Source organism: Microchirus variegatus (assembly GCF_963457635.1).
Source record: "Microchirus variegatus genome assembly, chromosome: 3".
NCBI classification, from domain to species: Eukaryota; Metazoa; Chordata; class Actinopteri; order Pleuronectiformes; family Soleidae; genus Microchirus; species Microchirus variegatus.
The window spans coordinates 18,251,623-18,275,634 of NC_139804.1; the positions used below are offsets into that span (position 1 = coordinate 18,251,623).

At 39.9% G+C, this 24,012-nt stretch overlaps 1 protein-coding gene across 2 annotated transcripts in view; it reads left to right on the forward strand.

Moving 5' to 3' along the window:
* Window positions 1-7,401: 7,401 nt before the first annotated feature.
* Window positions 7,402-24,012, forward strand: part of LOC310924471 (alpha-2-macroglobulin) — a 41,375-nt gene continuing 24,764 nt past the window's right edge. Inside the window, exons 1-14 of one of the 2 annotated variants that reach the window (XM_083886214.1) lie at window positions 7,402-7,501; window positions 7,671-7,838; window positions 10,798-10,978; window positions 12,361-12,517; window positions 14,428-14,480; window positions 18,039-18,059; window positions 18,544-18,712; window positions 18,836-18,920; window positions 19,806-19,923; window positions 20,028-20,142; window positions 20,234-20,343; window positions 22,043-22,195; window positions 23,224-23,454; window positions 23,777-23,840. In XM_083886214.1, coding sequence (XP_083742340.1) covers window positions 7,753-7,838; window positions 10,798-10,978; window positions 12,361-12,517; window positions 14,428-14,480; window positions 18,039-18,059; window positions 18,544-18,712; window positions 18,836-18,920; window positions 19,806-19,923; window positions 20,028-20,142; window positions 20,234-20,343; window positions 22,043-22,195; window positions 23,224-23,454; window positions 23,777-23,840 — 1,543 coding nt within the window. In that variant the 5' untranslated portion in view covers window positions 7,402-7,501; window positions 7,671-7,752. Of the gene's footprint in view, window positions 7,502-7,617; window positions 7,839-10,797; window positions 10,979-12,360; window positions 12,518-14,427; window positions 14,481-18,038; window positions 18,060-18,543; window positions 18,713-18,835; window positions 18,921-19,805; window positions 19,924-20,027; window positions 20,143-20,233; window positions 20,344-22,042; window positions 22,196-23,223; window positions 23,455-23,776; window positions 23,841-24,012 lie in introns of those variants that run through there. The other variant, XM_083886213.1, reaches the window with a different exon arrangement.

A 24,012-nucleotide genomic window follows, 5' to 3' on the forward strand; every position in this document is an offset into this window, starting at 1 on the left:
AGATGGTAACCATGGAAACTTGCTTGAGGTTGAGTAAGGACGTCAGCCAGTACCCACGCATGTACAACTCCTTTTAGTATGAACTGAAACACAGACAGGTACGTGTATGCAGACATGTGATCCAGCTCCACTCCTGCAGAATGATGCGAGTATGACCCGGTCCAACAACCAAAGGACTCCTCCCCTCACTCTATCCTTTCCCAGGATATCAGGGAACTAAGGTGGCATTTTCAGACCAGACAGGATGTAACACTCTCTTTTATAACTCTCTGCTCTCTTTTGTTTCCCTTTGTCTTATTCATGTTTTATGCATCAGGTTTATGTGGGACAAAGCCATTCACCATTGTTCATGTAGTTAGTTCCCACTTCAAAATGTGAAAGGTAAGGTCTTTTTGGACTACTGCAGAAACGCGTCAGCTCACTTCAGTCCGTAAAGCAAGGCCCTTACTTTCAGCACATATAAGTCGTGTTGTAATGAAATGAAATGGAATGGAATTAAAACCGAGCTATTTTAATTGTACACTCATACAAACATACTTTTGGGTACGTACCATTTTCCATTTCTGCCAATAAGCCTTCTAATATGTTACACACTGGACGTGTAAAGCAAATAAAACATTTATTTCAACACATTTTATGATGACTGGCATTAACCAGGCAAACAAAAACAAGGCAGTTAGTCAAGTTCAGCATCAGTGTGTGTGTGTGTGTGTGCGTGCGTGCGTGCGTGTGTATGAATCCTTTAAAAATTAGGATTCATATACTTAAAGTGAACCCCATCTGTGAAGAGTACCGGCCAATTTCTTAAACCGCATTCTAAGGAAGGGTCCTTTTTCTGCCAAAGCGATATATATTATTATTATTATCATATATTATTATTAAGTTTATAATCAGATCCCAAGAAAAATAGCTATTACTAGACCTGGAGGTGTTCCTCCAATGATGAAGGCAGGCTCAGGTTCAACGTGGACATCATCGGAAATTCTGATGCATTCAGGTTTCAGTATACATACAGTATGTGTGAAAGCTTCCGTAAATGTTGAAAATTGTTTTCTTTAGTTTCTAAAATTCTTACACATAGGTTTAAAACAACTGCATATTTTATAGTGTGTATACAGCACAGCCGGCTTACAATATAATTTTACGATATGTTCATATAATGTATTTCTCAGAGGTGAATGCACTTCTCAGTAGAAACAGCAGCACACAATGGGTGACCTGCAGAGGTGTGTCACTTTCTCAAAAGTAAATATTTAAGATAATGAACACGTCAGCATCATGAGAATAAGTCGCTGAGTCATCGGTCACAAACATGACACTCAACAAACTTGTTTGCTGAATAATATGGAGATTATTTTATCTGCCCAGTTTCTTATTCATCTAGATTATAGTTGTCATTGAATCAGTAGCAGTTGGACTTGAGAGATTTTACCTCTCGATCCAGAGGCTTTTTCAGTACATTTGTTAATCCATATATCAGTTTGGTTGCTTTGATAAAAACAGGGTTTGTGATTATCTGTGCTTGTTGCTCCTCTGTGACACTAAACTGAATATATTTGGTCCACAGAATGCATTTTCTGGACCAAAGCTAACCAATTAATCTATAAAATAAGCGGCAGATTAATCAAAAATAAATAAATAGATCAATCTTAGTTCTAGCACGACATTCTTTTCTGAATCTTGCTATTTTGCTCTCAGACTCCACTTAATAGACATGAACTGGCCTGAGGAATATTCCTGACCTCAGTCTAAATTTACACACTCTCAGACAATGGCACTGTGGCTAAAGCTGATACGGATAGAATAATAATAGGGCTGCACCCAATCTGACTGAACTACTGAACGTCGTTACCTCTTCTCTGCTCCTCATTCCGACATTTGATTGATTTTTTTGAATCAAGCAGCAGAGATCAAAGACAGGAGGAGACAAGACAAAGATTAAAAAAACAAAGGAACAGATAAAAAGAAAGAAAAGAAACTGTCACTGTGTCACCAATTGTCACAGTATCAAAAAAAAAATCACTATGATCAGCTCTGTCTCCAGGTAGAAGTGATGTAAACATGACACCTGGGTGAAAACTGTCATTTCATCATCTCCTACTTCATTTTAGTCACAGCTCCAGCATGTACCGTCTCCAGAATGGCATCATGATGCACATCCTTCAAACATTGATCTGAAATCACTCAGCTGCTGCTGAGTTTAAAAGACGGACTGAAGTGAAAGACATAAAAGTGCAGAATCTTCTTGTGTCGCAGACACCGTCTTATTTTGTAATGCTCTGTTTTGTAGTCCCTGTCTCCATGTAGATGTTTCATCTTCAACTGTCACACAAAAACCTGTTGCTTCTCCCTGTTGCTCACTCGATTGTTTCAGCTGATGCTCTAACCACTCCTGTTCTCCTTTTGAAGTAAACTCAAAACATCTTCCTTCTCAGATTTATGAACAATTACATTACATTACATGTCATTTAGCTGACACTTTTATCCAAAGCAACTTATTTTGATCAATTCACACATCTGAGAAATAAAAGGCACGTAGCATTAAAGGCCTTGCCTCAGGGCCCACTCTAGGTATTAGGAGACTTGCCGTGACAGGGATTTGAACCCCAGCCCTCCACACCAAGGTCTGTGGACTATACCAACTGCTATTCCATTACATTACATGTCATTTAGCAGACACTTTTATCCAGAACCCAATAACTCCCATTATCCATCCAACTTCTACCACTTTATCCTCCACATGATGGTCATGGGGGATCCCACCGTGGACAGTCCATCACAGGGCCACATATAGAGACAAACAACCATCCATTCTCACACTAACACATAATGGTCAATTTACCATAATCCCCAATATTGCAAACTCCATGCAGAAAGGCCCTTGTTCCAACAGGGTCGCGAACCCAGGTCTTCTTACTGCTAAGGCAAGAGTAACTTCCATTATCTTTAATCAAAATGAAGAAAAAGAAGCACAGATGTGAACAAATATAAAGAACAGACAGCACTGATCAGGATCATAAAATGTTGGCTAAACTGAGAGCTGGCAAGAGGACAGTGAGTGTTTTACTCTTTACATTTTGTCGAGCAACGGTTTTGTATGTTGCACATTGCGTTGTTTAGTATAAAAGAGTTTTTAAATCAAAAACGGCCTGAAATCGAGTCCAGCAGGTGGCAGTAGAGTGTCTTTAGCTGGCCGTCAACCACTAATAAACCCCAACCGAAGAAGAAGAAAAATTGACCATGCCATGTTTTTGAAAAGAATGTGTCCACTGATCTCGACTATAATTCCAAAATCCCTTTTCACTTTCTGTTTCCCGTAAAATATCTATTATTTGATCATTTCATCAACAAGTGTTTTATTACATTTCTTCACAAAAATCTGTTCTGAATCGACCCTTCCTATTGAGATCAAAATAATTACATCTATCCCTTCCAATCTGATCCACATTAAGATTGAATCAGATCCAGATTAAGACAGGTTATCCAAGATTAGATGACAGAGCACATATTCTGTTTTTAGTCTTGAATAAGCTTTCAAATTTTGATTTTAAACCTAACCAATTACACAAAATTCAGCCAGATTTCCTTGGAACAACTGGGCCCTCCTATTTCTCCTCTGCTCACAAACAACAGCCAAGTTACACTGAAACACTCATGTGCCAGATTCCCTCAACAGTGAGTTCCAGTCACTCGCCTCCAACCACGAACTGGCTGAATCTTGTTGTTGCCAAAAACACAGACTTCCACTTAACCCCAACTACCTACTACAGAATCCTAATGGTGCTGGAAGGAGGAGGAGGCCAATTATGTAGATGATGAAAAACAGTAACGTTGTTACCACAGAGCTGTTTTCAGAGTTTTCCTGCCAGCAACTTTGAAACTACATTAGACGGGCACAGAGGAACCAGCGGTGGAGCATTTTTCAGATCATTCAGAACTCAGAACACAGCTGGAGGTGACATCAGTCATTACGCGCTCTACAATTAAAAATTTACCACAGGGCTTTCGTTTGGTCGCAACCTTGACATGACCTTCATGTGGTACTGTTTAAATCTTTGAATGATTGATTTATATACCTGTGAAGAGTGAGGCCTAGTTATTGTTTTAACACTGATGCAGATAGTCACTTTTTTGAAATGAATCATTAGAGTTACCTCTCTGAGAGTCAAGCAGATCGTAATACGAACATGCAAGCCACACGTATAACACCCTCAACTTGGATCTTTCAAAGAACATAGGAGTTAACAGGTTGTGGATATATTGGGTGAGTCTTTAAAGGTGGTTGTCTCGTAAACACGGTAAACAATCCAATATAAAAATGTGATTGGAAACTTTGAACTGTGGAGGGCAGCATTGCAACCTGCTGGTGTTTATTGGAAATAGAAGAAGACGACGAAGAAGAAGAAGAAGAACACAACCATGGATGTAACACAACGTATTTATATACAGTGACTTGTGTATGCAATGGTACTCAAATGCAACTTTGGCTACAAAACAGAGGCTAGACAACAAACAGAAAAGTATGACATTACTCTCTGCTCAAGACATTAATACTCTCCGATATTTTTACATCCATCCATATTTCATATTTTTTTTGTGAAATATTTATCCACTGTTTCACCCTGTGTCAGCTGAGTTAGGCTCCGGTGACCTTCGACCCTCATGCGCAGGATAATCATGAGTTTAACTATCTGTGCGAAGAAGACTGAGGAACATGAGTGTTGAATGACGAATACAGACTACTGACACCTGCTGCTAAGGAAAGTAAATGCCTCTCACACGGGTGCAGAATGCATGTGGTGATTGCTTGTCGACTATGGTCCCTGCAGTGATGTGCACGAGTGCAATTTTTCCCTGATACGTTCCAGTCTGAGGCAGCATTGTTGCTGGAGTTCACTGACTTGACTTACATGGACCTTCATCTATTTAGTAGCAACTAGCAAGCAGAAAAATGTAAACTCAACTTGAAAGTACATATTAATTCACCCCAGAAGTCTGAGTTGTTAAACTTATGATAATTTGCTATTTAAACTTGTCAAGAAAACATAAACCTACAGAGGATTTATTTAGCAATTTCAAGTTGTTTTAGACCATGATGGATTAACTTGATGTTTATGTTAAATTCTGTTGATGTAATCCTTATCTGTACTACTATTTGCAAATTTCCAATTTGGCTTAAAGGTCAAATGTGTCACTTGTTTGTTGTTGCCAAACCACTGATAGCGTTGCCATCCTCCTCCTTCTCTCTCTCTCCCAATAATGAGTGCACAGAACGAGCAGAGCAATAAATCAAAGATACTTAAGATATTTTTCTGTTTTAATTTCTCAGTGGTTATTGTCTAAACCCCAAAAACATGCTGCCGGAAGAAAAAACACCCATGAACTGAGCTCCTGCAGTAAATCCAAATCTGAATTTTAAGCATATCCAGATTATATAGCTTGATATTTTGGCCAACTTAAACTCATACACAAGATTGGACTTTTCCAAAGTTGATTCAAACCACATATGGAGGTGGTTTGTGGAAGACTTGACTATGTCAATATGAACACATGCAGATCGGATCTGATCACTTGCAATATATAATGAGAACAGTTGGTCAAGAAGATCAGATTCTGATATGCTTGCAAATCCAATTTGGGCTGCAGTCTAAAGAATGCCTAAGAAGATTGAGAGGAAACTTTTCTAGGGTGCTTCCTGGCATTTTCAGCCAAGGAGGTAGGCAGTGACATTCTCCACTCCTCAGGTGAGTCGGCAGAGCTTTCTGAAAGGTCAGCTCCAGGTCCATATACAAACATTTTGCCATCTGTCTTTACTAGCATAGCTGTTATGCTTCAGACTTCCCTCCATCAGTAGTCACGTAAAACGGATCACTCTGGGTGCACTGGGGAATGTCTCCACAGACATGAACAGAAAACACTTCTATACTTGTTTCGGAGGACATATTTTTACAACACCACCTTAAAGGAGACATATTATACTAAAAAACACTTTTTAATCATTTTAATACTTATATTTGGGACTCTGGAGGCCCTATAAGTAGGCAAAGTGTGAAAAAAGATGACTCACTCATGTTTTTGTGGTCTGCCTCAGTCTAAGTACAGGAAATAATGAGAGTGCAGACAGAAGAGCGGAAGTCCGCCAAGTGTTCTATTCTTGGCTGCACAGTGCAGCACAGAGTTCTACACACATTTCCAGCCTCAGAGGATTTACGTGTCCAGTGGATACATTTTATATATGACGGCAATGTGCTGGCTAGAGTCGGCAAATAATGGCTTTTCCAAATACTAACTGCTTTTAGCTGCCGGAGCCTCAGTGACGCTGATGTAGTTTCCTGTGTCTCATTTGCATTTAAAGAGACAGGCACTCAAAACCGAGTGTTCTGAACAGGGCTGTTTTGGCAGGGTGATTGGACTGCTGTGGTGCTTCATCTCTATGCTATTTAGACCAAAGCATGTCCTAAGCATGAAGGCATGCTTTCAATGGAGCCTGCAAACACACGCTGGAATCATGTCCATGCCAGTCTGCACCAGTTTTGCATGCTTTAAATTCTGGCCATTTGAAAAAAAACGTCCCGATGTTGGCCCCCTGCTTGGTCAGAGAGTAATTTCCTCTGCCTCGCTTCCTCTGACAACGTTTTTCTTGTCTAATGTTTACGACCAGGATGTGTGTATGTGTGTGTGTGTGTAGTGCCATAAAGGAATTTCTGTTTCTTGCTAGACCTCCTGATTCCAAAGACTCCTGGTCGGCAGCCCTGATCTTGAGAGGCTGGTTTTGTGCGGACAGACAGTAGCGGGAGTGGCGACAGCCCCCAATCTCCCTGCAACAAGACATCACAATGACTCCAAAGCAAGCTGTTTAATTAGGGTCACAATCCAGCATAGTTCTGCTTTAATATAAAATATTATATTATATACAATATATTATATTATATAATATAATATGGTGCAAGGTGCAATATTTCCTGTCTTATTCATCCATTCACCCATTAATTCCATTTGTTCTTAGCATAGTTTGTATAGTATATGTATATATATATTTATATTCTTTACATTTTTTCCTTTAATTTAATTTTATTGATGTTTTTTTTTACCTTTCTACCTTTTACCTTTTAATTATTGCTTGCTTTAGGACTCTCCGGCACTGAATATTGACACTTTTTAATTTTGTTGTGCAATTTATTGAACAATGACAATAAAGTCTTCTGATTCTGATTCTTCTGTTTAATGTCCAAAAAGTGTCATAGGTGAACGTAAGTGAATGGTGGTGGGGGGGCTTGTCAGTTGCTGCTGCACGTGACTCCTGTTGCTCAACTGTACTAGAACTGCCCAGTCTAGTACACACACACACACACACACACACACACACACACACACACACACACACACACACACTCTCTTGGACCCCCTCCAGTTCAGTGGAGTCCGGGGCTGAGAGTGTTGGCAGCAGCAGATCTGTGTTCGCTCATTTTTGGGGAGTGAAACTCTTCTGGGAATAGGTAAGGTAAGTAAAGAGGCTGTCCAAACAACATGGGGGAGTGACTCAGACTCAGGGGTGTGGAGGAGGTTTGGAGGTTATAAACAGCAAACCACCGCCTCCTCACTTTTGGACAACTTTGTGCAGTTGCACACACACCTCTCTCTCTCCCCTTCTCTGTCCCTCTGGCCCACAGTGGGGTGACTTAGCAGGCAGGAAGCGCGTCCTTCGTCCCTCTCCTCCAGTGCAGACTCGCGTTGGTCCTGCTGCTCGCAGACATGACACCTGTCCTTCAGCTGAGCGCTGTCGTCATCCTCGCGTCGGTGCTGCTGCACACCGCGACGTCGCTTCACCTCAACGGCACGTAAGTGACACGAAGTGTTTCCATGACAATGTGGCGTCTCGGTTTTTCCTGCTGCCAAAGTTTGGTGCGTCACAACACAAACACGTGCACGCGCCGGTTCGTTAGCAGAGAGAGAGTCAGCTGAACGTGATTAAAGTGACACAAACAGTTGTGTGTTTGTGTGTTTGGTGTAGCCAGAAACTGTGTACGTGGTGAGCAAAGAAAAGGTCCGGCGGTCTCTGTTAGGACAACATTATGCAATCATGAGGACAGTGGTAACACCAACCTGTCTCTCTGTCTCTCGTCCTCTGTATGTGTGTTTCTGGGGTTTAGAGGACAATTTATTGTGTCTAAATCATTAATGTGACCAGTCATTAAACTTGAGAGCTCTGTTTGGTGGTTGAAACTTGGTTTTAGGTGTCTGTCTGTGTGTATGTGCACGTGTAGTAGTAGTATTTTTCATTAAAATGGCTTTTAAGAAAGGGCTTTTTGAGCATTTAGACCTAGGATTAGGTTAAGGGTTATTGTAAGGTATTTAGTAGTGATGGTTAAAGGTGCATTATGTAATAAATCTAAAGCAACTGACCATAAAACCCTCCTTATATGTCACAAAGACTCAGGAATGTTCATATAACAAACTGAACTCACCAACAACAACAGCAACAGTACAGCCAAAATATTTTCATTTAAAAAAATATTTTGCAGACTGCAAATCATGTTTATGTTTTGAAATCATGTTTTGGCATGTGGCGCCACCTGCCGCTGTCTACCAATCATTGCGGTAAGTAGAGTCTCGGCTGCCGAGTGACCACGGGTTGCCAGTTACGTCAGAAAACGAAACCTAAAAGACCTCAGTATTTTGAATTTGAATGTAGTAACCGTTTTTGGCCACATTCTTACATATGGCACCTTTAAGGTTAGGGTAATGAATGTCATCACTAAGAGTATCTCTTTGTGTGAATAACCTCTTTGGGACCTTTTCTGGTCAGAAACACTGACCCTGTAGGGTCAAATAGTCGTCATGGGTCACAGGACGCATGTCCCCATTTCTGAGGCCCAGGTTGGGGTTGGCTGTCCAAGTGAGTGCAAGTCAATACAGTGTCTAAATTGTGTACTTGTGTGTGTGTGTGTGTGTGTGTGTGTGTGTGTGTGTGTGTGTGTGTGTGTGTGTGGTGTGTGTGTGTGTGTGTGTGTGTGTGTGTGTGTGTGTGTGTGTGTGTGTGTGTGTGTGTGTGTGTGTGTGTGTGTGTGTGTGTGTGTGTGTGTGTGTGTGTGTGTGTGTGTGTGTGTGTGTGTGTGTGTGTGTGTGTGTGTGTGTGTGTGTGTGTGTGTGTGTGTGTGTGTGTGTGTGTGTGTGTGTGTGTGTGTGTGTGTGTGTGTGTGTGTGTGTGTGTGTGTGTGTGTGTGTGTGTGTGTGTGTGTGTGTGTCTTTGTGAGGACCACACAAGAGGGAGTGTGGACATTTTGTTTGTCCCTCACAACTTTTAAAGGGCTTTTGGGTGGAGGTTAAGACCTGGTTACATTTGGATTTAGGTTGAGTATGAGGTACTTTGTTGTAATGGTTAGGGTAAGGGGCTAGGGAGTGTGTATTAGTGTGTTATTGGTTTATATATTTCGTGAGGTCCAAAAAAGCATACAAACCAATCTTTCTGGGACATTTTGACTAGGGCTGAACAATTAATAGAATTTTAATCACAATCTCAATATGGCCTACTGCAATTGCAGGAGGGGCAATATTTGTTAAAGCCAAAATGTGTGTCAAAATATAATTTTAGATGAATACTTTTCTTGATATACATAATATTCTTCAGACTGCAGGGAACATCTTTGTTTCTCACAGATCTACACTAATATCACACAGTAAATCATTTTAAATATGTTTTTAGAATGAAAATGAGAATCATGATTTCCATTCCCTCTGATATTGCGAATAATATCGCAATCGCAATTCCTGTTTAAATAATTGCAATTAGATTTTAAATCGTTCAGCCCTAATTTGAGACCTTCTTTTGATTTACAACTTGTATATTCATAGATACAAGCGTAAGAGCTAATTATAGACCAGCTGTAACTCACAAATCACATATGCTTGCAATAAGGCCTCTATACAACCTTGTTTCGTGTTTGGCATCGTCTCCGTTCTCCTCAGGCTCTGAGCAATTGTCATTAAAGTCTTTCAGCTTCACTGACTCCAGAGACTTCTTCATTGGTCATCTCAGCTGATAAGCAAAATCTGTGATGGTGAAGTTTTTGCATTATATCTATGATGTGTCCTCCCTAAGATATAAAAACAAGTTTGTGTGTGTGTGGGAGGCAGGCAAAGTCTCTCACTGATTAATTATCAGCTCCTCTGTGTTTGGCAGCAGCAGGTCCCTGTGAGTCTACCAAACAGCCAGATAGCAATTTGTCTTTTCAGTTTGAACAGTACTTTACTTTCAGCAAAACACTGTTGCCACATCCACTTACATGCATAAATGTTGCACTAAATCACAACTTCTGTCACTGACTATTAACCCCCACTGAGGATATAATGGTTTTGTTTCTTTTTGTTGGTAAGATTATGGAAACTGCTGAACCAATTGTCTTTACTTGTTGGGAGGGTGGGATTAAATTTCAGAGTGGATATGATACAGGTTTGTGTTTGCACATTGTTCTATGATTGGATATAGTTTTAACATTTTCATGATTGTTATTATGAAGTCAATATGGAGTGGACCTTGGTATTTATTTTACAGTTCCTGCAAACAAATGCTTGCTCTTTTCAAGTGGATGTTGCAAACATGTTAGCACAGTCGCCTACACATTTAACAGACATTGAGCAACATGTGGAGTTGTATTTTAGCATCTTAATTAATGTTAAATCTAAATGTTCGGTTAGGGTTTGCTCTATTTTGGATTCCTCCACTTCCTGAAGGAAAATAAACACCCTGTAGCAACTAAACTGGTCATGGTCCAAACATGTTCATTTATCTCCCTGCAGAATTTATGCAGTGACCGTGAGCTCCCAAGTCACTGCAGGAAAACAGGAGACCCTGTGTGCCCAGATTCATGGACCCTCAGAACCTGTCAAACTGACTGTTTCCTTGGACATGAAGTCTGACCACACCATCATCCTACAAGAGAATGTCACACAGGACTTTTACCGCTGCTTGGACTTCCAGGTCTGACTCAACACTTGCACACATTGTTTTAAAATAATATCATATGATTCCAGGAAAATGTGTGATAATGATGCAACATTTATTACAATTTTTGCACAAACTGTAGAATGTTCTATCAATGATTGCAGGCAATGGCATGTAATGGTGCAAACATATTGCATTTCCATACTTTTCCATAGAGCTCATGCTAACTGGTAGCATTAGTGCCAGCAGCATTATGGTACAAGCGTAATGTGTGTTTCACAGTGAGAAGTGTTGCAGGGTTCGTTGAATGCATCTTGCAGCTGCTCCTTTTAAGCTCTGTTCCCAAAAGTAAACTCAAGTTTGTTAGCCTGCAACATAAACAGAACAATCCATTCCTTTTCTTCTTTGGCCTCCACTAGTTCTGCAACAACTTTACAGTATGTTTACCAATTAATCTCACTGTTAATGTTTTTCAACAGGACAGTGAAGTTTGCCACATTTTTTCGGCACCCAAAGTCCATAGAGAAAAATGTTGTTTTTAAAACATATGGCATAACCGGTTTCAACAAAGTAGAATAGAGCAGAACAAGATTATTAATGTTTGTAGTAGTTTAATGTGTCTATGAGGTTTCCAGACACGGACTACTTCCCTCTCCACGTCCCACTACCACTCCATTAAACACAAAACCTGTGGTCATTATGTACCCAATTATCCTGCTGGCACCATGACTGAGGCCGTCAACGCCAATGGTTCTCTGTAAATTATGGCTCTGGTTTCTGTTACATTGCTGGTCACTGTTATGCAACTTACGATCCTTTCAGCATATTGATGCGAAACAATTGGCCAACCCCACTCAGCTTTTAACAGTTTCACTTTGTTGCACCACTTTGGCCCTGTCACAAGACTGGTCTGGAATCTGGAATTTGTTTATCTGCAAAGGCAGATATCTATAACAAAGGCTGCTTTCTGACAGAGGCTAGCTGTGTACCTGCATTCCTCTGACCCCCAACTCTCATTCTCCCACCACACACACACACACACACACACACAAAATCGACCCCTGACAAATTTTGGAAGCTGTTCAGCCCCTGTTATGTAATGGCAGCCCCATTAGTAAGTGAAAACATATGCCATACAAGTGTAGTGGTCTCTCATAATCAACTTTGCATAGTGGTCGAGGTTTGCTATTGCTCAATTTAACAAGTACTTGGATGGAATTACTTCCAGACAATTATTTCTATGGTCAGCAGAATTTTTGCACCAGAAAAACTCCAGATAAGGAAAATTAGGAAATGTGAGCTGGGAACAAGTCATCTTTCTACATTAGATAATTCCTGTATTCTTCCGTCTAGTTTTCCTGAACATTTCTGATAACCCATGGTTCTGTCTGAGAAATGTGTGTCGTCTTGTACAACAGGTCCCAGTCGTGAGCAGCAACACCGTGGCAAGCATCACTGTCACTGTTGAGGGTGAGAGTGGTTCAATGGACAAGAAGACTAAAATTCTCATTCAGCCTCCTGCTTTTCTTCACATTGTCCAGACTGATAAACCCATCTACAAACCTGGACAGACTGGTATGTGTCTCATGTTGTGAAACATTAAAGTTATGGTCCATGATTTTTTAGGGTTTATTATTATTTTATTTGCTAAAATCCTCCTTTTTTAACCAGTTAGTCAAATAATTGGTTAATTTTTATTGACCAGTTAATGTAACTTAACCTGAAACCTGATACATGCTGTCAATTGCACTAAAAACATTTTTCTTTCAACTATCCATTTTTATTTTACAAAGTTATGTTTTTTTAATCAATGACCTTCATGCATTTAATATTTGGTTTAAACATTTTGCAGTGCAGACAGAAAGGGCAGATTTGAGAGTCGGACCATACGTCTTGTTCAGCAAATGTTTATTTTAGTTGAGCAATTTTGAGCATCATTTGTTATTAATTAACTTTGTTATTTAGTCAGACCACACATGGGCTAAAATGGGCTCTATCAGCCATTGATTTGGACTATACAGCTTTAATCCTGTCTACTAGGAAGATATTAAAATTCCTTAGAATATGCAGTGTGGTGGAATTTGTTATTCTGCCTGCACTGTTTAGCAATTCAGCTGCACTTGCACAATTTTGGTCTAGTTTATAAAATCTGCATAATGCTGAGCTATTACTTGTCAACTTTGGGAGTTATGTGTGTATTCAGTGCACAGAAAAGCTGTTCCTCAAGAGTTCTTCATGAGGTCATTTCCCATCCACAATTTCCTTTAAAAAATAAAAATACAGTGAATATTTTGTGTTTGGTTTAATGTTTGGATTCATTACTATATATATAATATCACTTGCATATCACAAGGATTGGCATTTCCCAGCATCCTTAATGCAACTCAATAGCATCTGTCATTAGATTCTTCCTCCATGCATCCTTTTAAAGGGCCAGTGTGTTAGAATAGGTGAGTCTGCAAATTATAACATTCCTCTGCTCACGATTACCTTTCACAATCATGTCAGGAAACTACGGTGGCCTTTAGATAGCAGAAATAATAACAATCTTTCCTTGATTGTTTATGTGGCGATCTTCCGCTTGAAAACCACTCTGGCTAAAAGATTGTTATATAAAAGTGATAATCCACTTAAAAAACAGACATTGTGGATAATATATTCAACTCCTGCCAAAAACCATCAGAGGATCAGTCCTAGTGATGCATAAAATCTCTGAAATTCCCATTTAGGTTTCAAAACTGATGTCGGAACTGCAACAACAGTTTACAGGTAGCGCGTGATGCTGGGTATTAGAATTATTGCAATTATTTTATTTTATCTTAAATGTTGATATTATGTTAATGTTACATATTACGGCTTTGAATGTGTTACCTCACATGTGTGAACTGTTTCTGCTAAAGTGTTTTGTCCATAAAGAAGTTAAAAACCTCAGTTAAGTGGTTTATTTAACCCTTACTCGGGAAGAAAAGTCTTTAGTTATCTGATATATATTGTGATGATAATCCGTACCCACTGATAGTTTTGTATTGTGGTTACCTGGAAGAGCCACAGGTAAACTGCTGTTTGAAAGACAGCACGTAATGTTACATTGAGGTTAAAGGGCATGGCAAAACACTTCAGCTCTCTTAATTAAATAGTTTTTGTGTCCTTTCATGTTTGATTGTTGCTTTTTCTATTCAGTGCTATATATGTGTTGTGTTAAGTGAACTATGACTGCTGAGCTGTTGTGGTCCCTCTTCAAAGAGATTTTACTTTTCCAGGTGAAATTGTAGAAAAATTGTAGAAAATGTTGGTTTAACTTTGAAGGTAATGTGCTATATGAAACATTATAGTGTATAGTTCATTAAAGTCTGAGAGATGTCCATGAGGTTTCTTTTGGAGCATTATAGCCTGTTTACACAGAACACCTTTTGTATTATGTTTTTCTGTTTTAAATTATAGTAAACATGTAATTCATTGAGATTTCCTCTCCCCTTTCTCTTCAGTCCAGTTCCGCATTGTTTCCATGGATACCAGTTTCATCCCCGTAGATCGAGTGGTGAGTTTTATTGATAATAATTGAATAAAATCATGTTCGTCAAGCAGTTGGTGAATGTGAAGATTGAGGTCTATTTTAGTTCAGGATAGTGGGAGGTGAATTGAGGGCTGTTTGTTGATTTTGTAGACCGCGTGGGTGTGAAGCGCTGTGTGGAGCAGTGTGATAAACATGCTGTCAGAGTTCATTTGGAGCACACCGCATTTGACCCAAACATCTGAATCAATATGAGCTCAAGGCCTTTTCCGTTTGCAGTGAGTGGCTGAAAACGCCACTGAGTGCAGTGACAGATTCAAACGTTGCGTGATGAAGGTAGCACACTCGTCATAAATCACATCAGGTTGCTCCATCTCTCCACCTGAAGTGTGGTGTGAGTGATTTATTCTCAACTCATGGAGCATCCCTGCAACTCTGTAAAATTCACCAGACCACTCTCCCTCTCACCGTCTTTCCCTCACTTAGCTCCCAGCCTACTTCTTGGCATTTTTCAAAATCAGGCATTGGGCAGAGTTTAACCCATTAAGGCCTAAAGCGCCAGGAAAAAATGTCTCTAAAACCTGAGCTTCAAGGGCTACTAAATGACTGATTTCTCAGCCTCTGTAGCAGATATAGGAACACAATTCAAAAAGTATTTGAGAGCTTACACCTGTGGCTTTCCTGTGAAAGTTAATTTATTTAGATACAAAAATATAAAATTAGAGTGAATAACTATTTTCAATTAAAAAAAGTAAGAAAATAAAGTAATATGAACTTGTGTCAGTGCCTTGATTTAGTCCTGATAGAGTGTGAAGAACAAGAACAGCATGTAATGACTGTAACAGTCTGCTTCACATGTGACGTGATGATGCTTACAGCGCTGTGGCATCTGCAGGTAAATCCACTGTCACCCCTGGTGCGCGGTTGTAAACACTCCGTCAATTACTGTGGTATTTATCGTCATCATCGCGACCTCATCGTCTTCAAACGTAATTATGTCTTAACCATAAATCCTGGTCGACTTGTTCAGCGCGTTCGAAGTTATCAAGACGAAACTCCTCAAAATCACTGCCTTCAGAAATCTCTCCGCTGTCAAAGTCCTCCATGTTTGCGCGAAGTAATTTCAAAACAATGTCGCAAGGAACCGCTATACCCCCGAAAATTGACGTATCCCCTTTACCGGCGTCTATGGTAGAATAAAACGCGCAGCCGCTCTCCCGGCGTCAATGGTAGAAATGTGGCAATGCTTTCCCGGCATCAATGGGTTAAGAGGGGTTTAATTACCCTACAGAAATCTGTTAAATATAGGTCTTACACAAAATCCCAAGCAGTTTTCAGACATGAACTCTGCATAATGTCTAAGAAATTGGGTCCTCTGTGTTCGTTTGAAGTTGCAACCCCTAACTTGAACATGCAGCAGGCAGGACACTCACTGTAGATTATCTAGACTTTCTCTCGCTGCCTTCTCCTCTGATGTCACATTAACCAGAGTCTTGGGATCTGGTCGCGGAAGTGAATGTCAAGAGTGACCACAGTCAACATGTGTGTTTAAACAAACCCTCCGTAGAATCTCTGAGAACATCCGAACCTCGATGCATGTCAGAATGCAGGGACGCTCTCAAGTTGCTTGTTAGGCTGTTTGTCTGTGAATTAATGCTTCCTCACAGCCAACGAGTTCAGGATATGACCTTGGGAAGAGGGAGGGGAATGCTAACAGCAGCAATGTACAATGCATTTCAGGCTGCCTGAGCACAGTTTCTCCAAGTGGATGATGACGACAAGTATCCAGACTTCCAATCCTTGAGAATATTTTTCTTTATTTTTTTGCCAATACCGTACCCATAGTTGATGCTTCCTGAATGTGAAAAGGCAGCGTGAGAGGGTCTTGTGAACATCCAAAGAGCCATGTCTCTGTCCTGTGGTGAACACCAGCAAAAAAAAGAAAACAAATTGGATCAAAATACATGAATGGGTGCACAGTTCCAAACTAGCTGTAGCAGTGTATCAATCTGTATGGCATTTAAAATTGATGCGATGATACTTTTGAATATTAAAACCGATGAATTCCTTTAAACTGAATAACCTGCGTCAGCTATTAAAGCTCACATAGAGTGGTCCTGTTGCACATATTTGTTAGTTATGGAGGTCTACTTACATACATTGTCAAAAACCTCCTAGTTGCTGTAAATGAGCCGATAGAAATCCTCCCCTGTTCCCAGCCGCGATATTTCAGACTCGACTCTCACCCTGGCTTCCCAACTGTCTTGTGATTGGCCAGTACCCGGAAGTGACATATTCAACACACCCGCTCTCAGAAGCGCAGCTCCCCCCTCTGGGACGGTGGATGCACTGCTACTCATTATCAAAACATTGTTTAATGTTTAAAAATAGCCTCGTCACGACTCCCCGCCGCAGTCCTTTTTATGACTTTGACCCGGAGTCAGACCCAGAGTCAGAAGACACTGTAGCTCGTGAAACACCTCCACAACGGACGTTATTCTTCTTCTGCTGTTCAATGTACGCAACCGGATGTGCCCGGACTAGTGCCCGGAGCAGGAGGATTTGCTGTTCCGGAGAACCTTTGTTTACGTAACCGGAACGGGTTTTTTCAGAGATCTCGCTGAGCCCGAGATTACAATAAAACACAGTGTTCTCAGCAGTGGCTGAACTGTTTGTTTTGAACCTTCAGGGCTTCTTAAACATGGTAATGACGCAGATACACACTAAAAAACAGCGTTAATTGGAACTTCAATTAACCGCTTTAATGGAGCACCTACACACTGAGAAATCAAAGTACGAGACTGTACCTAAAAAGGTACAAATGCTTTGTTACTCCAGTTGTACCCTATTAGGGTACAAGCACTGTACCTTTAAAATTAGTATCTGCCTGTTTGTAGCTCTAAAGAAACATTTCTGCACCCCTAGTGACAAAAATGTACCTGGACACACTGAGAAAGGTAGAGTGCATGTACCTTGATAGGGTACAACTGGAGCGACAGCAAAAGGTAGTCTCGTGCTTTGATTTTGTGTATGAATATGAGATAATGCAGTCTCCCATACTTTGTCTGGAGGCACTTCCTTGATTTCCCTTTCCCAATTTCTTTCTAATATAGTTGACAGATATCAAATTCTATTGAACGTATTATGTTCAACTGGACTCAAACTGGTCGAGACACTCCCCTCTGTTCCAGCCCCTGAAGCTCTACATGCTACCAAATAGCTGTCAGTTTGGTATGTGATGTAACGGGTCAATCAAAAATGCCTAATATTAGAAAGCTGAAAGATCAGTTATCGGCAGTTATAGTGCAGTGGATGTAGAAACACTTCATTCAATAAATCAATTCCCCTCGTGCTTGTATACTGGGAAAAGAACGGGTGTCCATATAAAGCGTAAACATGCTGACTGACTAACTGATGAATAACTACCTTCTTATCCAGTCCACTATAATAATTTGATGTTTCAGAAGCACCAAACTCTTCAAAGACAGAGTAGATCATGTGGAATTTACAGAGAGTCTGACTCTTATTTAGCTGCTTGTTCTGATAAGCAGCATTTACATAAATGTTTTGTTTCTTTTGTTTCAGTACAAAGTGGTAGAGATTCAGGTAAGAACAATACTTTGAATACATCTCTGTCTCAGACACTACATCTCTGTCTCAGACACTTTTATATTTCTGTGCTTTTTTTTTACTTTTATGTTTGTTTATACAAAATACTGTGATTGGATGAATGCCTTGTATCTAAAATGTATTGAAATGATTAGCTCAGTAAACAACTGCAATTCTGAATGTGTATTATTTGACTTGAAACCCTTTTTAAGGCTCGTTTTCATAGTATGTTAAACCTCCTTGTGACATGAACAAAAACAGGCACTAATTTTAATCACTTTGATAAATCATATTTTGAAGATGTAAACAAGACTGGATATCAATATAAGGGAATCAGTTAAAAATGGCTTGGCAGAGGTGGCTTGCATCGAAAAAACGTCATTAAAGCTTCACACATCTTTTATTTGTATATTTTATCCCCAACATTCACTCAGTGCAGAATGGTCTGTGTATCACCCCTGTCTATTTTAAATGTTTGTAGGACCCTAAGTCAAATCGTATTGCCCAGTGGTTGGATAAGCCCATGTTCCGCGGCATCCTCGATCTTTCCTACCCCATGATTCCTGAAGCGGCACAGGGAAAATACAAGATCACGGCCATGACAGACAAAGGAGAAGAGATATCCCACAGCTTCGACATAAAAGAATACGGTATTTTGATGTTGCATCCTAAGAAAATACAGTGCCAAAAATAACGAGTCTGATGTGTGTACATTGTTTTGCTTAAATATGTTTTTTTTTTTTTTTCAATGTATTATGTTTCCTTTGCTTTAGTTCTGCCAAAGTTTGACGTAAAGATTCACCTGCCCAGTGTTATAAGCATCCTGGATCGAGAGGCAACACTCAAGATCTGTGGAAAGTGAGTGTCTCTTTAAAAAAGAACAGTGTGTGTCTGACTGTAAGCAGCATAATGTAAAAAGTAAAGGACAGATTCTGACATAATTCCTGCAGATGTATGTTATGGGCAAAGGAGGAACTTGTGGTTTGGTTGTGATCCAGACATGGATCCAGATTTACGATCTTTTTTAAAACAATTGTTAGTTTGCGAGATAGAGGAGTGTACTGACACTTGAAAACTAAGCAGCCTTAGTGAAAGTGTGTGTTTGCTGAGTGCTCTTTGGTTTCAAGGGAATCATGTTGCAATCACATTACATACTACCGGGGATCCCACACCTTAGTTGACATCTTTTCAAGGACTTTCCAGGCATAGCTTAAGATGTGAGGGCTGTAACTTGTAAGAGCTGCTTCTCCCATGGCGTCCACTTTTATTGATTTGCAGAACGCTCTGCATCTGGTCAAGTGATTGTCTTTTGGATCTCGGGCAAGTCGGTCTTTGTAATTGTCTTTGGTGAGACAGAGATCTTGGAATATGTAGGGACAGTGGACAGTGTCCACAACACCACTAGTAATTACGACTCAACGTTTATTCTACATGGGCCTAGATTACGTACGTCAAGCGATGCAGGACACATGAATCAGTATGTGGTGTCATAACAAACAAGGGAGACATTTACCTAAATATCAACCGAACGTTCTTGCAGACAATTCAAGCACTTACAATGTCTATTTGGGGCAATTTTCAAAAACCATCTTTTTTTTTCCAATTCAAAAACCTTCAAGGACCCCTGGGAACCCTGTACTACTCTTGCAAACATAATTTACCTAAAATCGATAAAGTCAACTGCGCATATTCTTTCCCCAGTGGTTGAGTCTCAGATCAGGATCTCTGTGTTGTTTCCTGCAGATACACCTATGGGAAACCAGTTGTTGGGTCAGTCAAGGCAGAGCTGTGTAGAAATGCTATCCGGTATAACTGGTTTTCAACTGTCAAGAAGAATATCTGTAAGACTTATGAGCTAACTGTGAGTATTCTAGATGAAATTAAAAGTACTTTCTGAAATCACACCACTTATTTAAATTTTTATTGGGGAGTTAAATTGACTTTTTTTTTATCTTTGTGTTTCAGACAGAAAAAGATGGTTGTGCTACACAAATTGTAAATTTGGAAGAATTTGCCATCACTAAAACCATGTACAAAGACATTTTTGAGGTGACTGCTGAAATAGAGGAGTATGGCACAGGTAAGTGAACTGGCTGCTGAGTACTGTCGTATACATTTGGTAATCAGGAGTAATTCCTTATGCTCTCTGATCTCTCTTTATTGCCATCTAGGGGTCTTGCTTAAAGGCCGTGGGCAGACCACTTTCAGCACTCACATCAGAATTGCCACCTTTGAGGATGTAGCTGCAGCTTACAAACCTGGCATTCCTTTCGAGGGAAAGGTAATCAGTGCAGGAGCTAAATCCTTCTCTCACAGCACCTCACGTGGATAACATGTTTCCATGGCTATGTTCAGACTATGAGCCACATTGTTCAGTGTCTGTCATCTGAACATGACATGCATATTGTCTGTGTCCACACAGCTCTGATAAAAAAAACTAATCTGAGTTGCATCAATGGAAAAAATCAGACCTGAGTCACTTCAGGATGTTAATGTGAACGTTTCCATGCTGCTCTACATGTGGTTACAAGAATAACCCAATAGAATAACTCTCCTGTTGCAATTACTATAGAAGTTGCCTTCCTGCTCACTAGATGATGAACCCTTTACATTTTGAGCAGTATTAAGGCCCATTCACATGCAGCTAATAGGAAATGCATGAAAGACACCAGAGAAGTCGTTTTGTTGCCTTGTGCTTCGGTCGCATCCCTTGTTACTAGGCAACCAAAACCTGGAAGGTGCTTGGATGACTCAAATTGCTGCAGCTGCACTGAAATTATTTACGTATTTAGCCCAGGAATAATAATTAAAAAAAAGCACAACACCATTATTTCTTGCTGTGTGCATTACCTCTCACAGCAATGTTGCTGCTCAATACCTATATAATATTGAAAAAACAAACTTGGATGGATGATGGAGGTTCAGAGCTTATTTCAGAGTGAATATAGACCAGTTTGAACCTACTTGCCTCACAATGGCATCTTGCTCATTCGTGCACCTATCTGACACACATTAACATATCTAAACGTATGCAAATTTTAGAGATGATAAATCTGTTAGCATTAAAGCCAACAAACCACTATTTTGTGTTAAAAGCCACTGTAAAATGTTGTAAAATCTTTCAAATGAATTGTTGCATGATGTAAGATTTTGTCATTCATTTTGATTTACCAAGCATTGAAAATAAGGTGAATGTGATGAGAGAGGAGGAAGAAATACAAAACAATGGTGAACTGCAGATCGTTTAAAAAGACTTAAAATCCTGAAAACATGCATTAATCTCAACATTTAACAGAGGAATCAGGTGCTGAAAGCCGATCATGAACCGAATCATAACCCGTTCAGCCGTATTTCAGTTCAGTGACTGTGTCAGGTGGAGTCTGTGCTCCGGTCGTTCGTGAAGTTCTGAACGATTCTGTGAACAAATCTTTTTAATGAACTGATTCTAATGATTCATCTACACCGAAGATGACTGCTCTGCTTGTCACTAGTTTGTGTGTTTGTGTCGCATATAAAACTAGAAGCACTCGGAGAGCGCAGACCTCCATCAGGGCAGCTCAGGCCCCCACTAAATACTGATTAACAGATCACGCCCAAAATGTAATCACTTGTTCCTGGTCCCATTGCGGATATTTCCTGAAAATTTCATCCAAATCAGTCCGCGACTTTTCGAGTAATGTTGCTAACAGACAGACAGACAGACAGACAGACAGACAAATATATCCTGCGAAGACATATACCTGCTAGCGGAGATCAACAATGTCATGGCAGCTCCGTGTAGCCATGCTATGATGACCCCGCCCATGTTGAAGAGTTACTATAGTAATGGAATACGACATGACTGTTGCCAAACCAAGTAGAGCTTTAGCCGAGTTGGCCGAGCCGAGTCTAGAATTGGTTTCAGAAGAGCTGGAAGTTTAAACCAATTGACCTTGAACATGTGCATATTTGGTTGCTAATACTTTTTGACTATTTTGCAGGTCAAAGTTATTGGTCCAGACAATAAACCAGTTGCCAATGAGATGGTGGAACTCTCGGCACCTAAGTTGCAAGTCAACCTCACTACTGACAAGAGAGGCATGGCTTCGTTTTCTCTGGACACATCCCTCTGGACTGACAATGTGTATCTAATGGTTGGTGACTATTTTTTATGTGCTTTTTCTGTGGTTCTATTTATTTTAGCACCGTCAAATCAGTTCAGTTTAACTGTTCACCAGTTTGAAAATAAATCAGCCAAGTAAAATGATGGCCTTCGTACAATTCTGCATATAACTTTACATACACTGGCACTGACAATATCATCATTGAGGTCTGTATTTCAGTTGAAGTTGTTTGTGCATTTTCTTCACATCCTGGCTTTCTTGGTCAACTTGTCCTTGCCTTTTTTTATCAACAGATATCAAAAAAATTGGACTTTAGAGATATTTGGACATCTTTGTATGGCCCTCTCTTGGTTTATAAAGGTCAACTATATAAAATAACTCCAAGGTGTTACCCTGAACAGACTGCTCTCTTTCGGCCACTATATAATCCATCCGTTTGTTGTCCATAAACTCTGGAGAAAGTTTGCGTCGATGATGTCTGCTAACTTTTATGCTAACTTGTTAGACTGTTAGCTTAAATGCTAAAGCTAACAAGTCCATTCACATAGCAGAAGTGAGATCTGTGTTGGCCTCTGTATTTGTTAAGAATTACAGTCACAATTTAGTTCTTCTGCGTTTTTCCTTATCCATCTTCATTCAACGGTGAAAACACACAGCTCCACAGTAGCATACTAATTCAAATACAAAGTTTTATGACCCACAATACTGTGATTTGAAGCATGTAGTGGCTACGTCGAAACTTCAACTTGCACAATTTTGAAAAAACGAAAATCCCACATTTTGTTCATTCACACGCTGCCGGCATAGCCCATCAGGAGCAATGTGGGTTTAAGTGGGAATCAAACCCAAAGCATTACAATTGAAAGACGTTTTTGATTAAACACTGATCCCATATTTGACTAATATTTCACAAATTCTGCAGCAGGGGCATTTGTAAACTTATGAGTGGAACTGCAGGTGTATATTGTTATTGCTTCAGTGTTGTTACATGGCTGAGAATTGGAGATTGGCAGGTAAATGCGGATTTGATATTCTCACTCTCATTCTGATGTCAACAGGTGAAGTTTCATAAGGAGGAGGAGACGTATCAGCCCGATGTTGTAGCACCACAGTACAGGAGGGATTCACTCAACGTCCCAGTATTTTACTCCAAGAGCAGCAGTTTTTTGAAGCTCATGCAGCTCAGCGAGAAGATCTCCTGTGTCCAAGATGCAACTGTGAATGTTCAGTACATCATCCAGGGGGCGGAGCTTAAGGCAGGACAGGAAGTCATCGACTTGTTTTACCTGGTACGTGTCATGTAACAATCTACTCTCAGTAATGTAATGTACATCTGGTACTCTCTGGTCTCTTTGTACTTGGTATTATTTCACTTCTTAATTGTGAATATTTTCAGCTTTCATTACTCCATTTGACAAATTAAAACTGAAAAATCAGAAAGTTGGTTCTTATTATTAAAGAAACTTGATTATCAAAATAGTTGATGATTAATTAAGTAATCGATGAAGCGATCCAATAAGTCTGGAAATGTAATTTTTCCACACTGTGCACACTCGCACGCACTCTTTCATTATTGATACCTCTGTGTTTCTGTGTGTACTTTGTTTGTAGGTGATGTCCAAAGGTGAAATCGTGCAGCATGGCCGCATTCCATTGGCTGTTACAGTGGGAACTGGTAAAAATGTGACTTTAACTAAGATTTGGTGCTTTAGCATAAAGATATTCTTTATTTTCTCTTTAAGCCTGGTTACGTAATTTGTTTCTGGAACATTTTATATTTGATTTGTTGAAATCCTCTTTACAACTCGATGGCTATTAAAAACATTTTTTATCTGGCTGGAGCCCTC